The sequence below is a fragment of the Phascolarctos cinereus genome, unplaced genomic scaffold, assembly GCF_003287225.1.
Source record: "Phascolarctos cinereus isolate Bilbo 61053 unplaced genomic scaffold, phaCin_HiC Scaffold_3;HRSCAF=262, whole genome shotgun sequence".
In the NCBI taxonomy this organism is placed as follows: Eukaryota; Metazoa; Chordata; class Mammalia; order Diprotodontia; family Phascolarctidae; genus Phascolarctos; species Phascolarctos cinereus.
The window spans coordinates 76471154-76493249 of record NW_027555736.1 but is presented as its reverse complement, the minus strand read 5'-3'; the positions used below and the strand labels follow the sequence as shown (position 1 = coordinate 76493249).

Here is a 22096-nt window from a genome sequence, read left to right as displayed (position 1 = left end):
ATCTTTGCCAAGAAAACCCCAAATGGGGTCATGAAGAGTCAGAGTCAGACAGATGGAAAACTGAATAACAACTGTATGCCAGGCACTGGGCTAAGAGATGAGGACAGAAAGGTAAAATCAGTCTCTGCCCTCAAGGAACTTATAGGAGGCACTAAATAAGTGCTTCCTGATTGGCTAATAGCAACCATCACACTGATTCCCTTTAAGATCTCTAAAAAACCTCTTACTGTATTTTAGGAACTATGAAAGGAGCTTCTCAAATGCTGAAGGGGAAAGTGGTGGCAGCACACCAATCAGGACCCTCCTTTAGTGCCAGCTCATTAACCTCCTTCCCTAGTCATGAGTGAGATTCAGCTGCAGCCACAATTCTCTCTCAGTCAGTCAGTTTTATCACTTCCTTGCTAAAACCCATGGGCTCTGGGCTGTCCACATTCAGACCCTCGCTCCTTCCAGAGAAGAAGCATAAAAGCTCATAGGACACATCTTCCTCCTTGTGCCTAGATTGTTAGCACCTTGTTCACCTCTCATGATTCCCTGGATACCTGCTTACTTGTCTGCTCTTGACCTCATTACGTGGTAACTCATTAAGCTTTGCTGTATCTTGCCTGGATTCCTGACTCCTTGGCCTTGGTCTGGATTTTGACAATTGATTACTTCCTTGAGGTCTGGCCCAGAACATCAAGATTCATGACCCCTTGAATGGTTGGTTGGCCACTGGTAGTTAAATGTCCCCAAAGCCATGCTTCACCTAGGAACTTGCCAACATCCTGTTTCTCCTGCTTCTGGCACCATTTAATGAGTGTGGCAAAGCCTGACCTCTGCTTTGTATTTGACCTGCCATATTCGTAATCTCAGCTAGTATTCCTCCTTTACAAAGATACCATTTTGCCTGTAATATCTGCTATGGTTTGCCAGTATGTCATGGAGTAGTTTTAAAAAATCACCTCCTATTTTTTTTTTAGCATACCTTTGTTCTCAGCTTCTAATAAAGGCTTTTAAAAAAACTTCCTTTGGGGATTCTATGGGTTGTTGAATTTTCAGTTCTACCTTTCAGTTATCTAAATTTCACAGGCACACTGCACCCCCCCTCCCCGACCCAAGCTTGTCTTATCCCCTAAAGCAAAAAGTATGCTAAACTCCAAAATGATCTGACTCTATTTTGCTCAAATCAAGTCTCACTACCTCAGAACAGCTGATCTTAGACTGGAAAATAATCTATAAACCAATTCACATTAACACATAAAAGACTGATAGTCCCATCAACTCTCTCCTCCTTGCTCCTACTCAAGGTCTTTATATTTTTAAAAGTGGAGTCTTGTTTTCCCTAATTCATCCCCAAAGTGGAAGACTTTCAGATTGTAAAACAAAATGACGGGAAAAACTTTAATCATTATGAAGTAAGATTTTTTTGGAGAGGGGTGGCTACCACAACAGGCAGACTAATTCTCCCTGAAGTCTCCAGCTGTAGTCCAGACCCCTATGCTAGTCCTACTTCTCACAGCTTTCCCCCTCCCTTTGCTACAGAACTTATAGCTAAACTAAAAGCTCCCAGATTTTCACAAAAACTCCCATGACAAATATGGAGTATTGAAAAGTTGGACTTTGCTTATATTTGCAGGTGGGCATCTTTTGTTTTTTCTTTCCCCACCAGTCATTTAAAAAAATATGCTATGTTATGGAAATGCTTGTTTCATTCCCTAAATTAAAAATAAAATAAACAAAAATAAGAAAGACTCTGAACTATACTGAGATGACTACATCACAGGCTGGCTGACCCATGGAGAAGATGGGCCAGTTCTTGTGGAAAGACCTTCTTTTTAAGACATAACATGCTCATCTTGTAATAAACTACTACTCTGCTCACAATTGGCATAGCTCTACACACTAGCAGAATTCAATAAAGTTTCTCGATTTAACATAAAAGTAAGGACTGAGTATGGGAACACACAGAATTACAAGAGGACTAGCTGCCCAATAATGACATTTGGAACATAGGTAGATTACATATCAGACATGAGAATGAGGCTCATGGGAAGGTAGCGGCACTTCTGGAAGCTTTAGGATGGGTGGCTAAGAGGCAGAGAAGGACAAAATGGAAAATTTTGAGCCTATTCTTGTTTCCTTGTCTGATAATTTTTAAAGAAAGTGTCAAACTCAAAATAAATCCATTAAAAATCACCTGAATCTAAAAGAATGCCAGAAAGCCATGCAATCTCCACAGTGAGCAGAACCATTCACTTGAACCACATTAAAAAGCCATTCCACAATGAAAAGAGCAAACAGAGTTGGAAAAAGAGCCGACAGAATGAAAAGGCCAGGAGATGCCTTCCATAATCTTTCACTGGTTGCTTTATTAAGCTTTTCCATTCTTTCCTAAATGAACCTGTAACTCTGTCTGATAGCGATTGTGATCTCTTTCAACATAAGCCAGGTTAAAGAAGAAAAAAAGAATGGAAAAGTAAGCTTTGGCTTAACACAGGGGAAGAAAGAATGGAAGGCTAAGTCTGAAGAACGAAATTATTCTTTGGAGGATGGAGAAAGCAGAGATGTTGGGATGATAACACAGAAGTGCACAAGGAATTGGTTGTAGACTGTATGACAACAGAGGACGCTGCATTTGGAGGGAACGATTTAAATCCCAAATACCCAGTTTTCCAAAATGTATCTGACTTATTGGAAAATACAACCGCTCACGTCCATGAAACCTACCTTTTGTGAAACACTTGTTTTATCTCACTTCAGACAAGTGTCAAAGGGACTAACTACTGCATAGCAAAAGAAGAAGCAACTGCTAAAAATCTCTCTAAAGGTTAGTGCACCTCATGGACACGCTTTTGGACGATGACTTGATTGACCACCAAGCAAATGAGTTAAAACAAAATGACAGAAAAGAAAAACGAAAGCAAACGCCACACCACTACACACTCCCGCTAACCAAGGAATGCCAAACACACACTTTAGCACAATAACATAGGTAGATAGCACAGAATTACCTTTCTATCCTCTCTAGGAAGGATAGAGCAGTCTCCAGGAGTATAATCCCATATCTTTTTTGGAGGCTGATGGGAAGCAGAGGAGGAAATGAAGAAATGAGAATAAAGACAACACAAAGAACGTGGAGACTGGTTTAAAACAGAAAGGGTCACAGGAAGGGAACTGTATCAACATAGAAAGGGGAAGATTAAAAAACAAAACTAAGTGGGGCAGTCTGTTATGGTGTTGATATCAAGGAGGAAAAACTAGGGAGAGGGCTAGGGAGAGTTTGGGATTAGGAGCCCTTATTAGGAAGTCTGCTACATTCTGTATTCCTCCGGAGAAAATACTATTGGTTTTTAAATGTAATTTAAAAAAAAATTCAGAGGAAAAATTTTTACTTCTGGTTTTCCTTTCAAAAAAGAGGGCAATGCCAAAACCCCCATTTTTTAAAATTAGTCGTTTCCTTCCACAGTAACTATATACTTCATTAATGAACCATCAACTCGTAGGGCTAGAGATGTGAGGTAATTGGAACTCTTTGTTCAAAAGCCTTTCTTGGCAGGGAAATTTAATGTATCTTAAAGTGTGTTATGGTAAGTATGCTGCATATATTTCTTGCTGCTAAGGTTTTTTAAAAATCCCTTTACAATTTATGCAAAATAGCTTATTGCAGGATTATTATTAGGAAGATGGAGAGCTTTCTTAATCTACTCATAGATTCATTTCAACAAAACTTTTTTTTCCGTGAAATAGGTCCTGGTCCTATTTTCTCCTTGTTTTTTTAGTACAATGTTAGAGAAGTATTCCCAAGGAAATCTTGCTGGATTTCCCCCCTCTCCTCCCCAATAGGTTGCTTTAAACTTTTGGCAATGAGGGGTTAAGCTGGTAGCCAGCCCTGTGACTTCTTAGGTACCAATGACGCCCAGCACTGCTCTTCTGGCTGAAAACTCATTTCTGGTAGCAGTTCTTCTTTTGTAGTTCTTTCTCACCTCCATGATCTCTGCTGAATGTCTGCCCTCCAACTTTTCCCTTCCCTGACCTGAATCTTCTCTATGAAAGGGGTGAAAAAGGCTTTGGAGTCCCTGTTTTCCTTTTTTTAAAAACAGAAATCAAGGCAATAGACTTCAATTTTTTGATTAATTTTTTCTCCCACAGTAAAAACATATATTAAAGAGCCATACTTCTAGGATTGGCCATTTGTAGGCCAGTATTTCCGGAGGCCGAGGTAAAGAAGTGATCCTAGGCAGGAAGGGGATTAGCACTTGCAGGCAAACCCTAGACCCATCCCTTTCCTGTGGGTTTTTCTACTCATGCTCTACTAAGTCTGCATCTCCTCTGGCTTCATTACAACCAGTGTTTGCCTTAAGATCAGCTCTCCTATTCTTTTTTTTTTGCTATCCCATTCTTTTCTTGACAGAAAAAAAAATCAGTGTAGTTATGTAAATTTGATTATCTTAGGCTAATGGGTCTTATCTTATTTCCTGTTACTTTTCCTCTTCATTTCCTAACAAATGTATGATTGGGGAAAAGATCTAGGCCAATCGTGCAACAAGAACAGGAGATAATAGATGGAGAGCCAAAAGGTTGTACTCTTACCCATGGAATTTGTTTTTCTTTAAAAAAGAAAAAAAAAGTTAGAGGAAGATCTCTAGAGTGTTGCGCAGACCCTTTATGAGAGGACTGATAAGAATCCCAATGCCAATGAATCTGTGGATGGGTTGCAATCAGCATCTCTGGAGGGACATGGATCCAATGAATTACTGGAATATTCCTAGAAAAATCTGACCTTTTAAAACTCCACTATGATGGAGTTGAACTAAGGGAAAAAACTCTTTGTCCAGCTGGGATAGGTTCTTCAGAGTCTAGTCAGGAACTGATGGAAACTAGCTGGCTCACCAGAGAAGACAGTTATCCCTTCCACAATGTGGGGTGGGGGAGTAATTAGGGGCACCTTTGATCTGAAAAATCTGGATAACATTTTTTGGCCCTCCCTTCGCACCAGAGAAGAACTCTGAATTATTATGGTGTTAAAAGATAAAATATGTTGAGATTATGCAATACTATACATATGTTTTATACATTTCTGAGTTTCTAAACTTTTTCTATGTCATCAGCTAGCTTTTGCCTGTCACCTGTGGTTTCCACAAAACTCCCCCAAAATTCCCATTTAATTTCTTATGCCAAACTGATGTATCAAAATTGTGATGGGGAAAGTCATGATGTGGAAGGGATAACTGTATAAGAAACCCCACCAAGAGCATTTGGATGTTTTATTTTTCTGCCTCAACACCTATCAAGTGGCAGCATGGTATAGTGGACTTGAAATCAGGAAGACTGACTTTTAAATCCTGGGCAAATCCCTCAGTGCCTCAGTTTCCTCATCTCCAAAACTGAGTTGGGTGTGATGCCTCCTAAAGTTTCTTCTACCTCTAAATCTATAATCCTAAATATGCATTATTCTCCTTCACTCAACAATATAGGAGGCATATGCTACAGTTGCTCCTTATCATCGGCACTTATTATCTCTGTTTCTCAGATCAATCTGTCCATAACTTATGATACAGCATTGTTAGTACTAGCAGAAAATCTAGGTTCAAGTCTTGCCCCGACCCTGGGCAAGGCACAACCTCCCCGTGGCCCAGCTGATTTTCTCCTATTATAAATGACAGAATTGTTGATCTGCATCCACGGAGGGGATTTCTAAACTAGGATTCTCTCCCAAACCCCACCCCAAACAAAAACATAGGCACAGATCAAAACCAACCAACCGAATAAACAAAACTCTAATGTTAACAATATGGGCATTAATTGCAATAATTCTTATTGAGGGAGATATTTCCTGGTTATAAAAATGTCTTCATTACTACTTTATAGAAAGCTAACGATGGAAGATGCTTAGAGATTACCTAGTTTAATTCCTTTATTTTACTTTTGCTAAAATAAAGGTTCGGTGACACGCCCACAGACGTGGCAGCAATTTAGTGGCAGAGCCAGGATTAGGGTTTGGGTGGGATGAGTTCCACCAAACAAGGCCTCACCCTATCTTCTAAAATAACACCAAGGTAAAATGAGTCCTCTTAAAAATCTCCTTACTAGCGTATGGGTGCACGTGGAGGAGGCCACTTCTGCCATACTGTAGGTACTGTAGAAGGTAAAAATGGAAAAACTGAATGTTTTTTCAGATAGCCTAAAGAAAAATAGTGGCATTTTAGGAGAGCATTTCTTAGTCTTATAAAAAAAAAATTAGGGATGGAAGGGTGGAAAATCTCTAATTTAAAAATAGGTTATATTTTTAAATAATAATAATTATAGCTAGCATTGATAAAATGATCCAGAATCTTTAAAAGGATAAAAATGAGATATTTGTAAAGTACTTTGTAAACCTTAAAGTGTATACACATATACAACCTCCCAAATATTTATAGAAGTACCTTTTGTGATAACAAAGTAGATATTCTTTGATGGGGAATTGCTATACAAATTATACATGAAAATAATAGAATATTACTGTGCCATGAGAAATTATGACTGTGATGAATTACAGAAAAGCATGGAAAAATCTATATGAACTGATGCAGAGTGAAGTGAGCAGAGCCAAGAAAACAATATGCAAAATTACTAAGCAAAACTGGAAAGAAGAACCACACACAAAAAAATCAAAAACAAAAGATACATGTTTTCAGACTTTTTCAATGTATTGATCTATCTACTGTGTTGGTTTTCTTCTTCTTTTTTTTTTTTTGGTCTTAAAAATACTGTTTGTTATATGGGTTACCTCTCTGGGTGAAGAAGGGGGAATAGTACTGGGGAAAATTATGATGATTTAAACCACACAAGATATCAATAAAAACTTATTTTAAAGAGTTCTATATAAATGTTTTTGTTGTTGTTCAGTTATTTTCAGTTGTGTCCAACTCTTTGTGATGATATTTGGGGTCTTCTTCCTTCTCCAGCTCATTTTACAGATGAGGAAACTGAGGCAAATAGGATTAAGTGACTTGCCCAGAGTTACACAGCTAGTAAGTGTCTGAGGCTGGATTTGAACTCAGGAAGATGAATTTTCCTGACTCCAGGTATGGTGCTGTGTCCCCTGCACCCCCAAGCTGCCCTATATAAATGTTAGCTATTATTATTATTAACATTATTGTTATTATTAAGCTTTTTTATTTAAAGTCTACGAAGTGTTTTACATATATTATCTCCTTAATTCCTACAATAAATCTGTGAGGTCAGTGCTATTATTATCCCCATTTTACAAGTGAGGAAACTGAGGCTGAGAGCCCAGGCTCACACAAGTTTCTGAGGCAGGATTTGAAGTTGGATACTCATGAATACAAGTCCAGAACTCTACTCACTGCACCTCCCGGCCTCAAGTGAGTTCTGTCCTAAAAATTTATTTTTTATGTCTTTTAGAATTCAGACCCTAATTTCCCAAAAAAAAATGGTAAAACTGGTGTTTCATTTTTCAGGGTAGCCTGCAAAGTCCTATTTAACTTACAATATGATTGAAATGCTGCTATATATTTGCTCTTAAAATAGTAGAAAAAAATTCCTAATGCTCATAATCAAAATGGAAAAGCAATAAAATTGAATAAGAAATAGTTTATCTGGAATGCTATTGCTTGAGGAAAGTGACTTTACATAACAAAAGAAGAGATATAGAAGAATTTTTTTGAAAATTTGGAAGGCGATTTCTTAGTACTTTCGAGGTTAATAACCCTTACTCTTTATCATACTAATTAATTAAAATTTCAAATCATTCCTTTTCATTGTCACAGATATAATATCAGCATCGTTATTATGTTTATTAGCTTTATTAGAGGGTTGGGTTTTTTTTGTTTCAAAAATGGACTGGAAAGAATGGATAAGATAAAAAGAGGTTTTCTTTAGTGACTAGACAAGATTCAAAAGCAAAGGGAAGAATGTAAAGAGGCAGCATATGTATGAGTAGAAAAAGAGATTGTTGAAGGTAGAACTAATTGATTGTGAGATTGAAAAGCAGGGGCAAAGAGAGAGTATTTGTATGTGCACAGACCCTTTGAAAAGGAAGGAGGTGGTAGAGAATTTGAGGCATACAGTTCCCCAGGTTGGCCACCAGATGGAGATGTCACTCCAGCATAGTTGGGGTCTATTCCAATGTGGGGTTGGGAGTGGTGGATGTTTATCAGGTTTTCACAAACCGGTGCTAGTAGTTTGTAGAATGCCTGCATAGTCAAACTATTTCGGGTATTGTCAACTCAAATGAGTTTTTTTTAAACCTCAGTGAATGATAAAGGTCATAGTAAGACTTAACATTTTTTGAAATAAAAATATCAGCTTCTGATCACAAATAAAAATTCCATCCCAAATCACAATTAATGGAAATGGTAGACTAGTAAATTTTCACATAAATGTTCATTAATGCAAAGGGTGTGCTGAACCCCAAGGAGAGCCCCTTGTCAAATTTTCAGGGTGGGCATTTTCATCTTGGAAATCAGCAAATACTACAAATCAGGGTTTGATGTATTGTTTTATATATTGTAGGCTTATGGAGAAAACATTAATAATGCAAACGAAATGTAAAAGTGTGCTCTATGCACATTCCCTCTCCCTCACCCCCAGGGCCAGGTGTTAAACATTTACCAGCATGACTCTAATTAAAACCCTCAATTTTTTTTTCAGGCTAAATTCCCTGCCCCACAAATTTTCTTTTGTAGCTGAAATATTTTATCCCCAAAAGTGATTTGTATTTTAAAGTTAATTTTTAACCATCAAGAGTAAAGGGAACATATATTTGAAGCTTGATTCTCAGCTTCTGGTTTATGTAGCCCAACTGAGAGAGAAACCTCCTTTTAGTATCCCTTCTGTGCAACAACTAAGAAGTCTTTTTTTACATGCTGAAAATAGACTTGTGGAAATTCCCAATTCCCAACCTCATTCTCTGATTTATGGGCATCATCTCATTAAATTTGCCTACAACTGTGTTACATTCTTGGATAAAGCCTACATGAGTTCCATTACACTTTCCATTCATGGGGCACTTTATTCAGTCTGCTCTTACTCTACTTCATATGCCTTTAAAACAACCCGAAAAACCCAAAATAAAACAACCCAACTCCAAAATAACCTTTAAAGAAAAATAAAACAGCAACTTCCTCACTCTTTTCACCATACTTAATGCGTTTTACTGTCTTAAAAAATCCAAGGGATGCTAAGATGTGGTCAACCAAACAGATGGAGGGAAAAGTATCTAAAATTGTGCTTGTGGTCATATTTATGCATCATTGACTTGGGAATTCCTTCTTGGGGCATCCTGATAGGAGAAAGATCCATCCGATGCTCACCATCCTTGAATGCCTAACATACATCAGTAATGATGGTCTGATCTCTTCTGGCATGTCAGATGCTGCTGCTCCACCCTTACTGTGTTCTTTAATAGTAGATCTAAGACTCTGGGGCAAATGAGCACCTACAGCATCATTTTAAAAGGAGGCTAGGTCCACGGAAGCTCTTAAACTTACCGGTCTCCCAAACTCCAATTCCGAAAAGAATTTATACCAAGGTTCATTCTTTAAATCTATCTCTTCTGGGCTTATATCCCGAGTCTACAGGAGTTGGTGATAGGCGAATGGAAGAAAGAGAAGGATACCATTATGCAAAGATTACATAGGAAAAAGGACCATTAGAGATGCAGTACTTTCCATGTTGAAATGTGCCTGTTATGTCCAATGTTAGCATTTTTCTATTATTGTTGATATCTATTAGAAATGAAGAGTGGGGAAGAGGATGGGTTGGAAGATGTAAGGGGAAGGTGTAAGGTTTATAAAAAGTGGGGAGCTGAGGCTAGTCAAGGAAAGTGACTCAAATCACAGTCCCCAAGCAAATGCACTAGATAGCTAGGTAGTCCCATATTGATATCACTAGAGTAGGCTCCCTCCCACCCAGAGCCTAATAATATTCTTGTATAATATTGATATTTTGTATATTTTCAGAATTTGAAAAAAAATCCTTATTTCAGTCTTGCAAAGAGCCTTTCAACTAAAGTCAAGAACCAGCTATATTCACCAAATGTTTTTTCACAGTTTGGAAAATTTCTGGTAGATGTCTGCAAGCCTTGTTCATTTGTTAGGAAATAAGTCTAGTTGTAACACTGTACATAAGCCCACCAATTCATACTGCATCTTTAATGGCACATGAATATGCAAGAAACCACGTCCTATAAACAGTAAAGTGAAAGATGACCTTCCAAGTAGGAATAGAGGACACAAGTGGAAAAAACCCATTTCGAAACAGGTGTTTAAGGGATGAAGCAGACAATATTCTTTGTATTCTAATAAGCATTAAGGAATTAATTTTAAAAAATAAAAGTTAAAGAAAAGCTGGACAGGACAGATAACAATGCAATAGAAAGGAGAGTCACTTCTGGGTAATATTAAAATAGTATGTGTTAGATTTTTCATCCTATTGAATTCTCATGGGAGGACAATTTTCCTCAATATGATTTTATCATTTATATCTCTGTATAAAATTTAAATGCCTTATTTCTGAGGAACAAATATGTTCCTGAAAAATTGTCTATGGAATAAATTTCTGTAACTCTAATCATGTTTTCCCCATTTGCTACCATCACCATAAAGATGCATTCCCGTGGAGAAAGTTTTGGTCCCAAGGTAGAATTAAATTCATATACAAAAAAACCCATAGACACTGCAAAATCAGAAAAGAAATGATAATTTTTCTGATAAAATATGAATAATAAGGAAAATAAGCAAAAAACATATATATACTCTACCAAAATTTAAAACATTGTGACTGAAATTGCATTCCTTTGGGGTTCTCTGCAATATGAGTTGCCTCACCCTTTGAAATGGCTCTGTTTCTATGCCAAGTTTCTCATATTTTGTTATATTTTGTTATGAGGTGGCATCTCTTAATTTTAGTTTCGTTAATAGCTATTTTACAGTGGTTAGCAAACACCGATGGGTTTATTTAGCATCCTTTGAAAGTTCTTTATGGCTCTGGCTGACTCCTTTTCATACACGACACATGTCACATACATCCTTAAGAGGATTTTACCATTATTCTTTCCGTCTATACATTCAGATTTCCACATACTATATTTCCTTGAATGGGAGCTTATCTGGATTTGAGCTAACCTTTAACGAAAACAGAGACAGCATCCGCCAGTAGTAATGAGCAATACCAGTCAAGTTTGGCCCCTTTACTCAAATACCCCCCAATTTTGGCTTCTTTGGAGCCACATGCAATTCTCTCTGATTTAACTAAGGCCCTGACTCTGAAGCCCTGAGGGAGAAGACATCTGAAATAACCTAATTTAAGTATTTCTTTTTAGTAAAGCAAAAAAAAAAAAGCCAAAATTTAAATAATACTTGCCTAGTACTTAGGAGAAGACAGGTGTTCAGAAGGGAGTAGCTTAGGTCCTAATTGTGGAATAGCATTTCATGAAGTACTACTATATAGTTTATTCATCTCAAAATGTTATTTATAAACCATTCCCTGGGAATAAAGAAGGTATTTCTGGAAGCTGCATTAACTCTTTAAGGACAATTGGTACCCACTATCTTAACAAAACTAACCCAAGAATTCCTTTTTACTGAAGTTTCTCCTGCCAGGATTCAGTAAGGCTAAAGCTACAGTCAGATGTCAGTCAATACAGGGCTATAATAGCCTGTCCTCCCTCCCACAGTAGGGAAACAATTTCAGCAATTCATGAAACTAAATGTTAACGGAAACTCCCCATATGGCAGTAACATCTGCATTTCATTTTGTGGTTTGTAGCTTAGCTTTTGATCAAATTATGTATAAGATAAAAAATCCAAAATGGCCCCAAACTCCTGCATGCTTGCCTGGCCTACCTGTGGGGTTAGGTCCCATAGTACAAAGCACTGTCTTCCACATTTTTGCACTTATCCTTTCTACAACTTGGAACGGTCCCTAAAGTGCTACCACTTCTTGGTATAAACACCCCAGATCTCCTCTGAGATTAAGTCCAAACCTGGCTGTGTGTCAGTACTGCTGCCTATGCATGAGCCCGAGTTTATCATTTTAACAAGGAAACTGGACGATGGAGTAGGGAACAAATCTCATTAAGTTTCAAGATGATGCTAAGCTAAAGTAGGGTGGGTGACAAGTATAGGAGAGGAAAGGTACAAGCATTCAAAATAACTTCCATATATTAGAGAAGGGAAAAAAATACACAGCAACGAGTTTCAGCAAATGATTTCTTATTTTTTTGGTGGGGGGGGTTGAAGGGAGGGATTGCCACATGTCAAACACATGTAGGACCATGACAAAGAAGATGGTGACTGACCACAGCCAACCTCCCAAGTTTGGAAGAGGAAGGGATTTAGGTCACAACGTAAGGGAGTTGGATCAGATATAAGTGAGGATTGTTATACTTGAGAGAAGTTCACATCATAGGAGGCTGGAAGATTTCTACGAAGGCCTTCTAAGATGGCCATAAATCTCACCCATGTAGGATTGCTGAGATGTATATCTACCTATGGGGAGAAGAATCAGAAACAAGGATACCCCCCAGCCCCATGAGATTGTCCTGTCTAAACCTTTTGACAAATAGCTTACAGAAGTCTATCCAGACATAATTTTAAAAATGTCATACTCAGCAGGAATGTTCACTGAGACTATCAAGGAAAAACGGACCTCTTTAAAGGGACTTATGGGATTCTGAATGTAAAGTTTAATCCTATATATGTATATAAGCAATGTGTCAACCCATTAAAAAAAAAGATCAGCAATGAATAGCAAAACTCTGATTATGAACGCCAAAAGGAACACTTGGGGAATTCACACCCTAACTTCTCCATTCATGTTGCATTTGGAACTGCCAAAAACAAAACAAAAACAAAACCCCAGCAGGATCAAATACTGCAAAAATATAGGGATGGTTAAAATGTCACAAGAGATAGCATATTTATGGCCCTTGGATTGAAATTTCTCCTTTCAAATCATAATGTTCCACTCTTGCCAATGGTCTTCCTTTAAAGGTCAGTGCTCAACTTGGGGGAATGTGGCTTATCCTTTGAGCCTCAGCCAAAGTACCATCTTCTGCAAGAAGCCTTACCCAGTCCTCCTTAACCTTAGTACCTCCCCTCTGAGATCACCCTCAATTTATCCAGTATATAACATTGTCTCTCCCATTAGCTTTGGAGATCCTTGAGAGCAGGGACTGTTTTTTAACTTTCTTATAGTTCCTGGCACATAGTAGGTGCTTAATAAATGCCTTTGACTGACTGCTATTTAAATGCATTGCTAGCTTGTAGGGAACAAATCACTGAGGCCTCACTTTTCTCAAAGGCCCTTTTTTCTAGTCTATACTCCTCATTACTAGGTGCTACTAGAAACTTACAGGAGCTCCTGGCTTTCTCAAGGAGATCCACATGGAGCTCAAATGCAAACTTACAGCAGTCATATAAAAGAGTTGAGGACAATGCTGATTGATTCTTGGGGGTTTCCTCTAATACTACTTACAAAACCCTTAGGAAGCAAGGTCAAGGAGCAACTATATTACCTTATGAATAAGTATCACCATTTTGTGGCATACTGAGAAAATAACACATAAGGAACCCTCCCTATCTCCCCCAGTTCTGAAACAGATTCCATAAGCTACTAATAACTGAGGGGGAAAAATCAGAAAATGGGTCAACCTTCAAGAAAAAGACAGGACAATTTGGGAACAAATAGTGCCATTTAAAATTTCCTTAACCCTACTAAAATATTTTGGTGAAGGCCAGGAATGGTATTAAAGTGTACTATAGCTGGATAGTATTATTTATTTTTTTAAGGAACATATGCACCAAAGCATGCTGGTCCTATTGATAAAAATAATATGATTGTGATACAGAACTTCCAAATACAGAAAGGACGAGTAGCAATAGAAGCTGTTCTTCTGGAACTTTTTGCTTAAAATAACCACTTTACATATTAAAAGCTCAATATTAACAATTACGATCATTTCGGTGAATTGTTGACTATTTTCTGCAGTAATCAAAACTGTTCATTATATTTTTTAATATTAACCACATGATGATTCTAGTAAAAGATAAATCACCTATTACTTGAAAACATATGAACTGAAAAAATTTCAAGAAAATAACATGTATGGTGAGAAGACTATTTTTATTGTCTGTCTGTGTTATATGTGCTCTGGTCAGTTTCCCTAAAATCATATTCCCAGCATGAATTCCACAATGGAATTCCAGCAGTGGAAGCCAACTGCTGTGTTTGGTGGGACAAGAAGTGTTTGGCTGGCCTTTGAATTCCTTTATCTACACAATTCAGTATACAAACCAACTTTTTCTAACGTTTGATTACCAAAGGGAGAGTCTTTATCAAGCCTGCCTGCCATTTGCCTAGATTCTTCAATTTCACAGACTCAATGAATGGGCTTTGTTTGAAAAGATGGTCTCTTTTTCTACACATCCCATTTTTACATCACCAATTACTTGTAGATGTGAAATTATATAGAGAAGTCATGATGCCTGAAGAACACTGAATTTACACTCCCCCATTTCCCCTACCCCAACCACACATATCAAAGCAGGGACAGCTTCATAGAGAAGCAGCATTTAAAACTCATCCTCAGGGTATTTTGTTAACCATACCATCATTTTAAATACTGAATTTCTAACTCACTAGTAACTCTCTGTGAAATAGATAACATGATTAAAAACAAGGAGCCATACTTTTTAAACTATTTAAAGAGGCCAGAATGAAAACCTAATGAATTAACTAAGGATTAAAAAACAATGACACCAAAGACAGGTAGTAAATTAGCATTTTCTTAAAAATTAGAATTAGTAAATTCATGCATTAGGGAGAACAATAATCCACCCTGCCTTCCTCCCCCCCCCCAAATAAAAAAGATTCTTTAAAAGCAGGAGACAATTTCAAGAATTACACATGAGTCCTGGAAAGGTGAAATTAATGCAGAAATACTTAATATAAGCATTGTTCCACTGAATAAAGCAATTCCATCATAAGCAGAAAAATATAAATCATCTTTGTAATGCATTCAAGTCCAAGAAATCAGGAAAAAGGAGACAACAGAATGATAAGGTGGACTAATTACCATCTTTTCATTTGTCAGAACTGAGGACTTGCCCGGCTGATATTCATAAATGCTTTTAGGTTCTGCACGGTATTTTCTAGTGTCCACTTTCTTATCTGGGGGCTCCCAGTCATTCCTGTGGAAGGAAAATCAATTCAATTCATTATCAAGGCAAATGGCATCTCTTTTGGATGTAATACATGGGCAGGCTGCATCTCTAAAATAAGATCGCTTTGAAAGAAATGTATGTGTATAATTAGATAGGAACTGAAAAACAACAGATTATAGCCTACTGCTCTGATCTCATACAAGTCAAATTGGAGAAAAAAGAATAGGTTATATTTGGACCAATATTAGTCTGCCTGTGGCTAATTTTTGTTTAACTGAACAATTTTCAATCTGAATGAAGAAGCTTATTTCAGAAAGAATAATCTAGTTGTGTTTTTTTCTTCTATCTACAAATTTACAGTTTATAGTATGCTTCTGCTGCTCTTATGAAGGAAAACTTTTAAGTGAGGCAGGGGGAAAAAAAAAAACCTTAAAATGGTCTTGTTCACCCCATGCTCCCTCACCTCTTAGCACTCCAGACCCATTCTGAAGGCCCTTCCCTCCATCTAGGATGCCATTTCTCAGTATCTTCACCCATTGAAAATCTACCTGTCCTTCAAGGTCCAGCTACAATGCTACCTCCTCCATGCAGTTTTCCCTGGTTAACCAGCCATACATGTGGAGCTCTCATCACCCTCCATCTGGACCTCTCTTATAGTGTTGAACACACTACCGGTGTACTTTGGCTTTAACTGATGTGAAGAAGGGATTAGGTTGGCTCTGCTTGGCTCCACTGGCAGAGAACAAAGAGCAATGAGTAGAAGCTTCAGAGAGGAATATTTTGGCTCAATGGGAGCAATAACTTTCTGACAATTAGCACTGCCTAAAAGTAGAATGAGTTGCCTGAGAATAGTGGATCCTCCCTCATTAGACAGAAGTCTTCTGCAAAGGCAGGATGCCTGCTTGTCAGGGACAATAATAATAATTATTGGTCATAGCTAGCACTTATCATTTGCAAAGTGCTTTACAAATAGGATCTCATTTGGTTGTCACAACAACCCTGGGAGGCAGGTGCTATTATTATCCCCATTTTACAGGTGAGGAAACTGAGGTAAACAGGGGTGAAGTAACCTGCCCGAGGCCACACAGCTAGCGAGTATCTGAGTCTGGTTTGAACTCCAGTCTTCCTGACTGCAGGCTGTATCACCAGATACTTCTAGGGCCCCTCTCACTGTGAGATTCTGTGATTCTGTGTCTGAATCTCCCAGATGGGATTTTAACCTCCTTGAAAGAGAAGGAATAAAGGAATCAGAGCATGACTAAAAGCTAAGCATTCCCCAAAGTACCTAGCAGGAAGCCTTGCACACAGTAGGTGCCATTAAAAATATTAAAGGAATGAATGCTGAGAAATAATTTGTACTCCATGCGGATATGGGCAAAAGAAGGTGTGTTTGTACTTACCCTGTGTTCCTAATGAGTGATCAATTATCAATGTCACCACAAACATATATAAATTATATCTGTGTGCTATACGATTGTATACCTATATATGTAGATAAACAACATCTACATATATGTCAGATCTATACATGTAGATTTATATCAATATGTAAAATATATTATTTCTTTACAGATATAGATGTGTGTGTATTTGTCTCTATTTGAATATAGGTATTTTAAGACCAGATCAGAGAATTCATTGATATAGGAAACTCTCTACCCTAGTATAGACTGGTACCTGGCTCTTCAACTGATAAGACAGCTGCATGTAGCACAGAGAGCTTATGACTCCCAGAACCATGCAGACAACAAGAATCAGAGACAAGCCTTTAACTCTGGTCTTCCAGACTTCCAGGCTCATTATCCACTATATGATATTGCCTCTCATATGTAATATGTAGTCCCTGAACTGATAAAATCACACACCTATCTAGACACAAAACAAAAAACATATGAAGACATATAAAATACATGTGCCATTGCTTGTATTTCTATGTTTTATATAGCTCTTTCTTCACAACAACTCCATAAGGCCAGTAGTGTGAGTATTATTATACCCATTTTATAGATAAGAAAAGAGGCTGATTTTGAGAAGGGAATAGACTAGCTTTTAAAATATCCTTTAGTCAATGAATATCAATGAAGTGTCTACTTCATTGTGTATTGTGTAGCATGTGTACACAGTGAAAGGCACTGTGTTAGGTATGGTGTGATAGACAAAGATGTACATGACACGGTCTCTGCCCTCAACAAATTTGCAGGTGGCTAAACCTAAATAACTATACCTAAATACTATATGACAAGGCAGGTTGTGATCTGGTCCACATGAGGAGCCAAATTAGGAGTTGCTGATGGGAAGAAGAGAAAGTCAACTGGAATGATCAGGGAAGACAGCCAGAAGAGATGGCATTTGACATACATCTTGAAAGACGGATGGGATTTTATCAGGGGAGGTGATGGTGATGGACTGGGGAGGGAGAAGAGTCTGGAGACAGGAAGCTAGCTAGATGACTATCAAAGCACTCTAGGCAAAAGGCAAGACTTGACTGGGGGAAAGTAGGGTTAAGAAGGCAGCGACGGATTGCAAAGGTAAAACTGACCAGGCTTGCTGAAGTGTTGTGAGGCACAAAGCAGGTAGAAGGAGTCACAAATCATTCTGAGCTTGGGTGACTGGAAGAATGGTGGTGCCCAACACAGAAATAAGTCAGGAAAAACTGGTTTGTGGAGAAAGATTCGTTTTAGACATAATGAGTTTGAGGTAGTAGTGGGACGTCCAATTGGAAGTGGTCACACAAATCGTTAGAAATTATCTCCCTTCTATTATGGAATTTGGAGGAATCACAAAAATGTCTTTTAGCAAACATTTATTGAGGGTATAGCATATACAAGGTACTCAAGGTAGACACCATAGAAGACACTAAGAAGTATAAGATCATATGATGATAGATTGAGAGTTGGATGGGACCGTAAAGGTCATTGAGTCCAAATCTTTTATTTTACAAAAGAGGAAACTAAGGCCCAATGGGGGGAAGTATTTGCCCAAGGTAATACAGCTAGTGCCTGCGGCGAGATTCAGACCTAGGTCTTTTTGACTTTAAATCCAACACCCTATCCACTACAGCATAGTCCCTACCCTTAAAGAATTGGTCCTTAAAAGATGGTTAAGATTAACAAAGGTGGAGAGGTAAGGAGCAGACATTTCAGGCAAAGGGGATAGCATAAGATAGAGTATGGAGGTGTATAGATGCAGAAAAGCTTGTTCTACCTTTGCCTGGGTAGGATATAACACTTCATTCTTTCACACTCAAAAGAAAGGTGTGATCTGTATATCACTTTCCCTTCCTGGAAAGGGAAGTATATTTGGGGTATTCAGTGGATGATAGAACCAGCTTGACACTGGATGAAGGAGCTGTATGGTTGGAAGGAACCGGGTAAACTGAGAATTCACAACGTCACAGAAGTTCAGAGTTCGGAGGGTCCTCAGTGGCCGTCTAAGTCAGCCCTTACCTGAAAAAGAATGTCCTTTAGTCTTTGTCTCAAGACCTCTAAGGTGGGGAAAACTACTATTTCTTGAAGCAGCCAATTCTACTGTGGGACGGTTCTGATTTTTAGGAAATTCTTCCTTATATCAAACCCTAAACCTGATGTCAAACATGTGGTGTGAAGGACTGTGGGGACATTTCTTAATTCTCCCATTACCCAAAGCAATAGATTCAGAACTCACATAGTAGGGACATACACCAATGGTCTGACTTTTGAGCTACCTCCCTCTCGGGACCTCAGTTTTTTTCATCTATAAAATGAGGAGGTTATACTGGGTGATCTCTAAAAAACATTCTTCTTCTAAACCTATGATCTGATGAGCCTATGGTGTCCTGAGACAAACTAGGCTAGAGCTCAGGTTTTGCCTAATGGAAGAAAATTTCAAAAGCCTATAGAGTCTATCTAATATGGTTCCTTTAAATTCAGTTTCCTGAGTTGGAGTGGATGGTACCTTTTTCAGATTGGAGTAAAACAAAACTACTAAGAAAGGATTGGATTTGTAGCGAGGCCTGTGATTTGCACTTTACCAGGCAATTGTCTAGTTATGGCAAAATTTATGGGCATTTGTCATTCATCAGTCATGTTGACAGAGCAAGACATCCCAGGAAGACTCTGAGGCCATAGAAACAAAAAATGTGTTCCTAGAAATTGCATTATAAAGAGAATTATGTTTTTTCAAAAGAATAATAATTAGGGGTCATATTCTGAACAAGGAAGGATTTGGAATCAAGTAAATCACAGAAAAGATTAATGATAGGTAATACAAGCAAGTAAACAATAATTAAAAATATCCAGAATCATTTAAAATAGAAGTGTGAGCTGAGTCCTATAAACTGGATTGTACATGTGGATCACACAAGGGCCCCCAGTATACTATGAATACAGTAGCTTAAAAAAGTACATCTTAGCTATATTATAATTTTGGCTCAAAACGAATATGCTAGCTATTAAACATTGATTAAACATTTAATTAACAATAATTTTGCTTGCCTTCTTAGGATTTAGAAGGGCTTTGGGGGGATGGTTTAGATGGCCCAGGTCTCTTAAAAAAGCTGTCCAAGGAAGTCTGAACTGATGCCTTCTTTTCTCTTGATAAATGTCCCTGTAGCAAGTAGAGGCATTCAAAATCATTCCATTGACCTTAGAGCTAAGCTGAGAGTAGTAGGTGCTCAATAAATGTTCACTGTTGATGATGAGAATAATGATAATGGTGGTGGTGCTGTTTCTCCCACTGAAAACCATTTTTTTTTTTAAAAAAATAAGTGTTGATAATTCTCCCTACATTCTCTTCTACCTCCCCAGTTTCTTCAAAGTTACAAGAACAGCAGCTTAGTATCAGGTGCAAACAATACCACTGGAAAGTAAGAAGGCCTGTTATGCCACTAGGTTTCATCCTTTACTGCCACAGGACCTACCTGGCACTTAACTAACGTCATATTAGAGCACTTGACACTTTACTGGAAAACAATACTAACAATTTAATTACCGATAACTAGATTGGAATTTTTTCTACAAAAGAACTCCAAAGCACTACTCAGCAAATTATATAGATGGATATAAGAGAGGATCCTGATGCCCTGTGTTCAGATATTAATAGAAATAACCAGCAGCCTCAGAGAATAGATGTGAATTCGTCTGGAGTCTTGAATGAATAGCGATAGGGACTAGATGTGATGTGATTGCTTTATGGAAGTCCCAGGTGAGGAAACTCTCTCTACCAAAGCAGGTTTTGAACCTTCTCTCCAATTTATAGTCTTAGAAAGTTGCCTAGAGTCCTGAGAAGTTTGCCCATGGTCAGACTGCCAGTATGTGTCAGAAGCAGAGCTTAAAGCCAAGTTTTCTCAGCTTCTAGGGCAGCTCACTACCCACTGTATCACACTGCCTCTCTCTTACATGACTGGGAGCAGAAAATATCACATTACACAAGGGGAAAGGAGATCTCGTAGATGTCTTCCAGATCTATGGATGTGAACCAGGCTGTTTCATGGATGACCATCTTGGTTTTCTTCCCAAGTGGCTCTGTATTCTGCTCCCTTAGTTTCAGGATTTGCCCTCAGAAATCTGTCCTCTTTGGACACTATGTAACAAGAGGAGTTAAATGTCTCATGGATTTGGGAAGTTGGTCTTCCACAGCCTTCCCAATGGTTTGAGGACCTGTCTTATTCCTTTTTGGGAAAGGTCTGGGGTGAGGTCTAAGGAAGGTACCCAGATTGAATTATGTAATCTACTTGAAAACACAGATGAAGACCCAAGCACCCAACGTGATGTTTTTTGTCATTGCTCTAGGATAAGGTGTTCTCACAGGGCTGGTAAACTTGACTGTGGTGGGTTGTGGTAAAGTGTCTTGCTAGATTAAGACCTAAGTCTTACGTGTGATGATCAGTCAGGAGTGGTGATCTCCTTCTAGAGTGGGAGTGGCATGATATGAAAAGCTCTTGAATCTCACATCCTTCTAGATCAAGGATACTTAAGAGTGACACCTTCTCCAAATGAATGGGTCTCAAGGAGATGTTATAACCTCTAGGAAACATGCTATCTGTGGGCATATTTTGAACTTCATAGTTGGGCCATGGATGGCATAAAGAATGAATCATAGGATCATAGACTTAGGCTGGAAAGGATCTGAGAGGGTCATACAACTTTTAAGTGGCAGAAGTAGGATTTGAACCCATGTTAGAGGAGGCACTAAGGTAAAATAGAAAGAAGTGAACTTGGAGTTAAAAGATCCAAGTTCAAATCTTATTTTAAATGTGTGGCCTGGTCAAGCCACTGAAACTTTGGGTCTCAGTTTCCTTATCTTTATAATAAGAGCATTGGAATAATATGGGGGTGATGAGCCCAATGGTCCTTCTGGGTCTATATCCATAATCATACAATTTTGGTTCAATGCCCCCTCCATATGGTCCTTTCTATGACTCCCAGTTTGGTGTTCCTTCTATTAGACCTCAGTGGTTTTAGTTCTCTGCAGGTCAATGTGCTTATCACATAGATAGCACAACAGTATCCTCACCACAGAATCTGGGCTCCACCAGGGGTAAAAACATGGTGCAGGGGAATCCTAGGCTACCTCCATGCAAAACATGTCAATAGAGAAGACATAAAGAAGGAAGAGCTTGAGTCAGGAAACAGAGTTCTCCTTAAATGTTGGATAGAGAAGAGTGAAAAGAATCTTCTAAATCCAGAGTTGGAAATACTTCCTATGTGGTTTATCTATGGCCCTATTAAGGGGGGGGGGGGAGCATGGTGGTCACTACAAAGTAACACTGCCTTCCTAGCTTCCATGCTATGAGGTATTCTGGGTACAATGCAAGGCCAAGAGGAAATGGCATGAGACTTTATGATCATAATCTCTGGGCTAAAGGAAAGTAGGCCTAATATTGAACTTTTTCCAGGAAAAAATTGGAATGGTCTCAGCTAAAATAAGTTATGGGGCTTCTACTTCATCCTTCAGTATTATTTAAC

The 22096-nt window shown here is 38.3% G+C and overlaps 1 protein-coding gene across 50 annotated transcripts in view; it reads right to left on the bottom strand.

Moving 5' to 3' along the window:
- SORBS1 (sorbin and SH3 domain containing 1) overlaps window positions 1-22096 on the bottom strand; it is a 306881-nt gene that overhangs the window by 49792 nt on the left and 234993 nt on the right. For 42 of the 50 annotated variants that reach the window (XM_078150965.1, XM_020996940.2, XM_020996923.2 and 39 more), the window contains 3 exons: window positions 15065-15179; window positions 9477-9560; window positions 2994-3059 (listed from right to left, as the gene is read on the bottom strand). In XM_078150965.1, coding sequence (XP_078007091.1) covers window positions 2994-3059; window positions 9477-9560; window positions 15065-15179 — 265 coding nt within the window. The remainder of the gene's footprint in view (window positions 1-2993; window positions 3060-9476; window positions 9561-15064; window positions 15180-22096) is intronic. The other 8 variants (XM_078150953.1, XM_078150971.1, XM_020996946.2 and 5 more) reach the window with 2 other exon arrangements.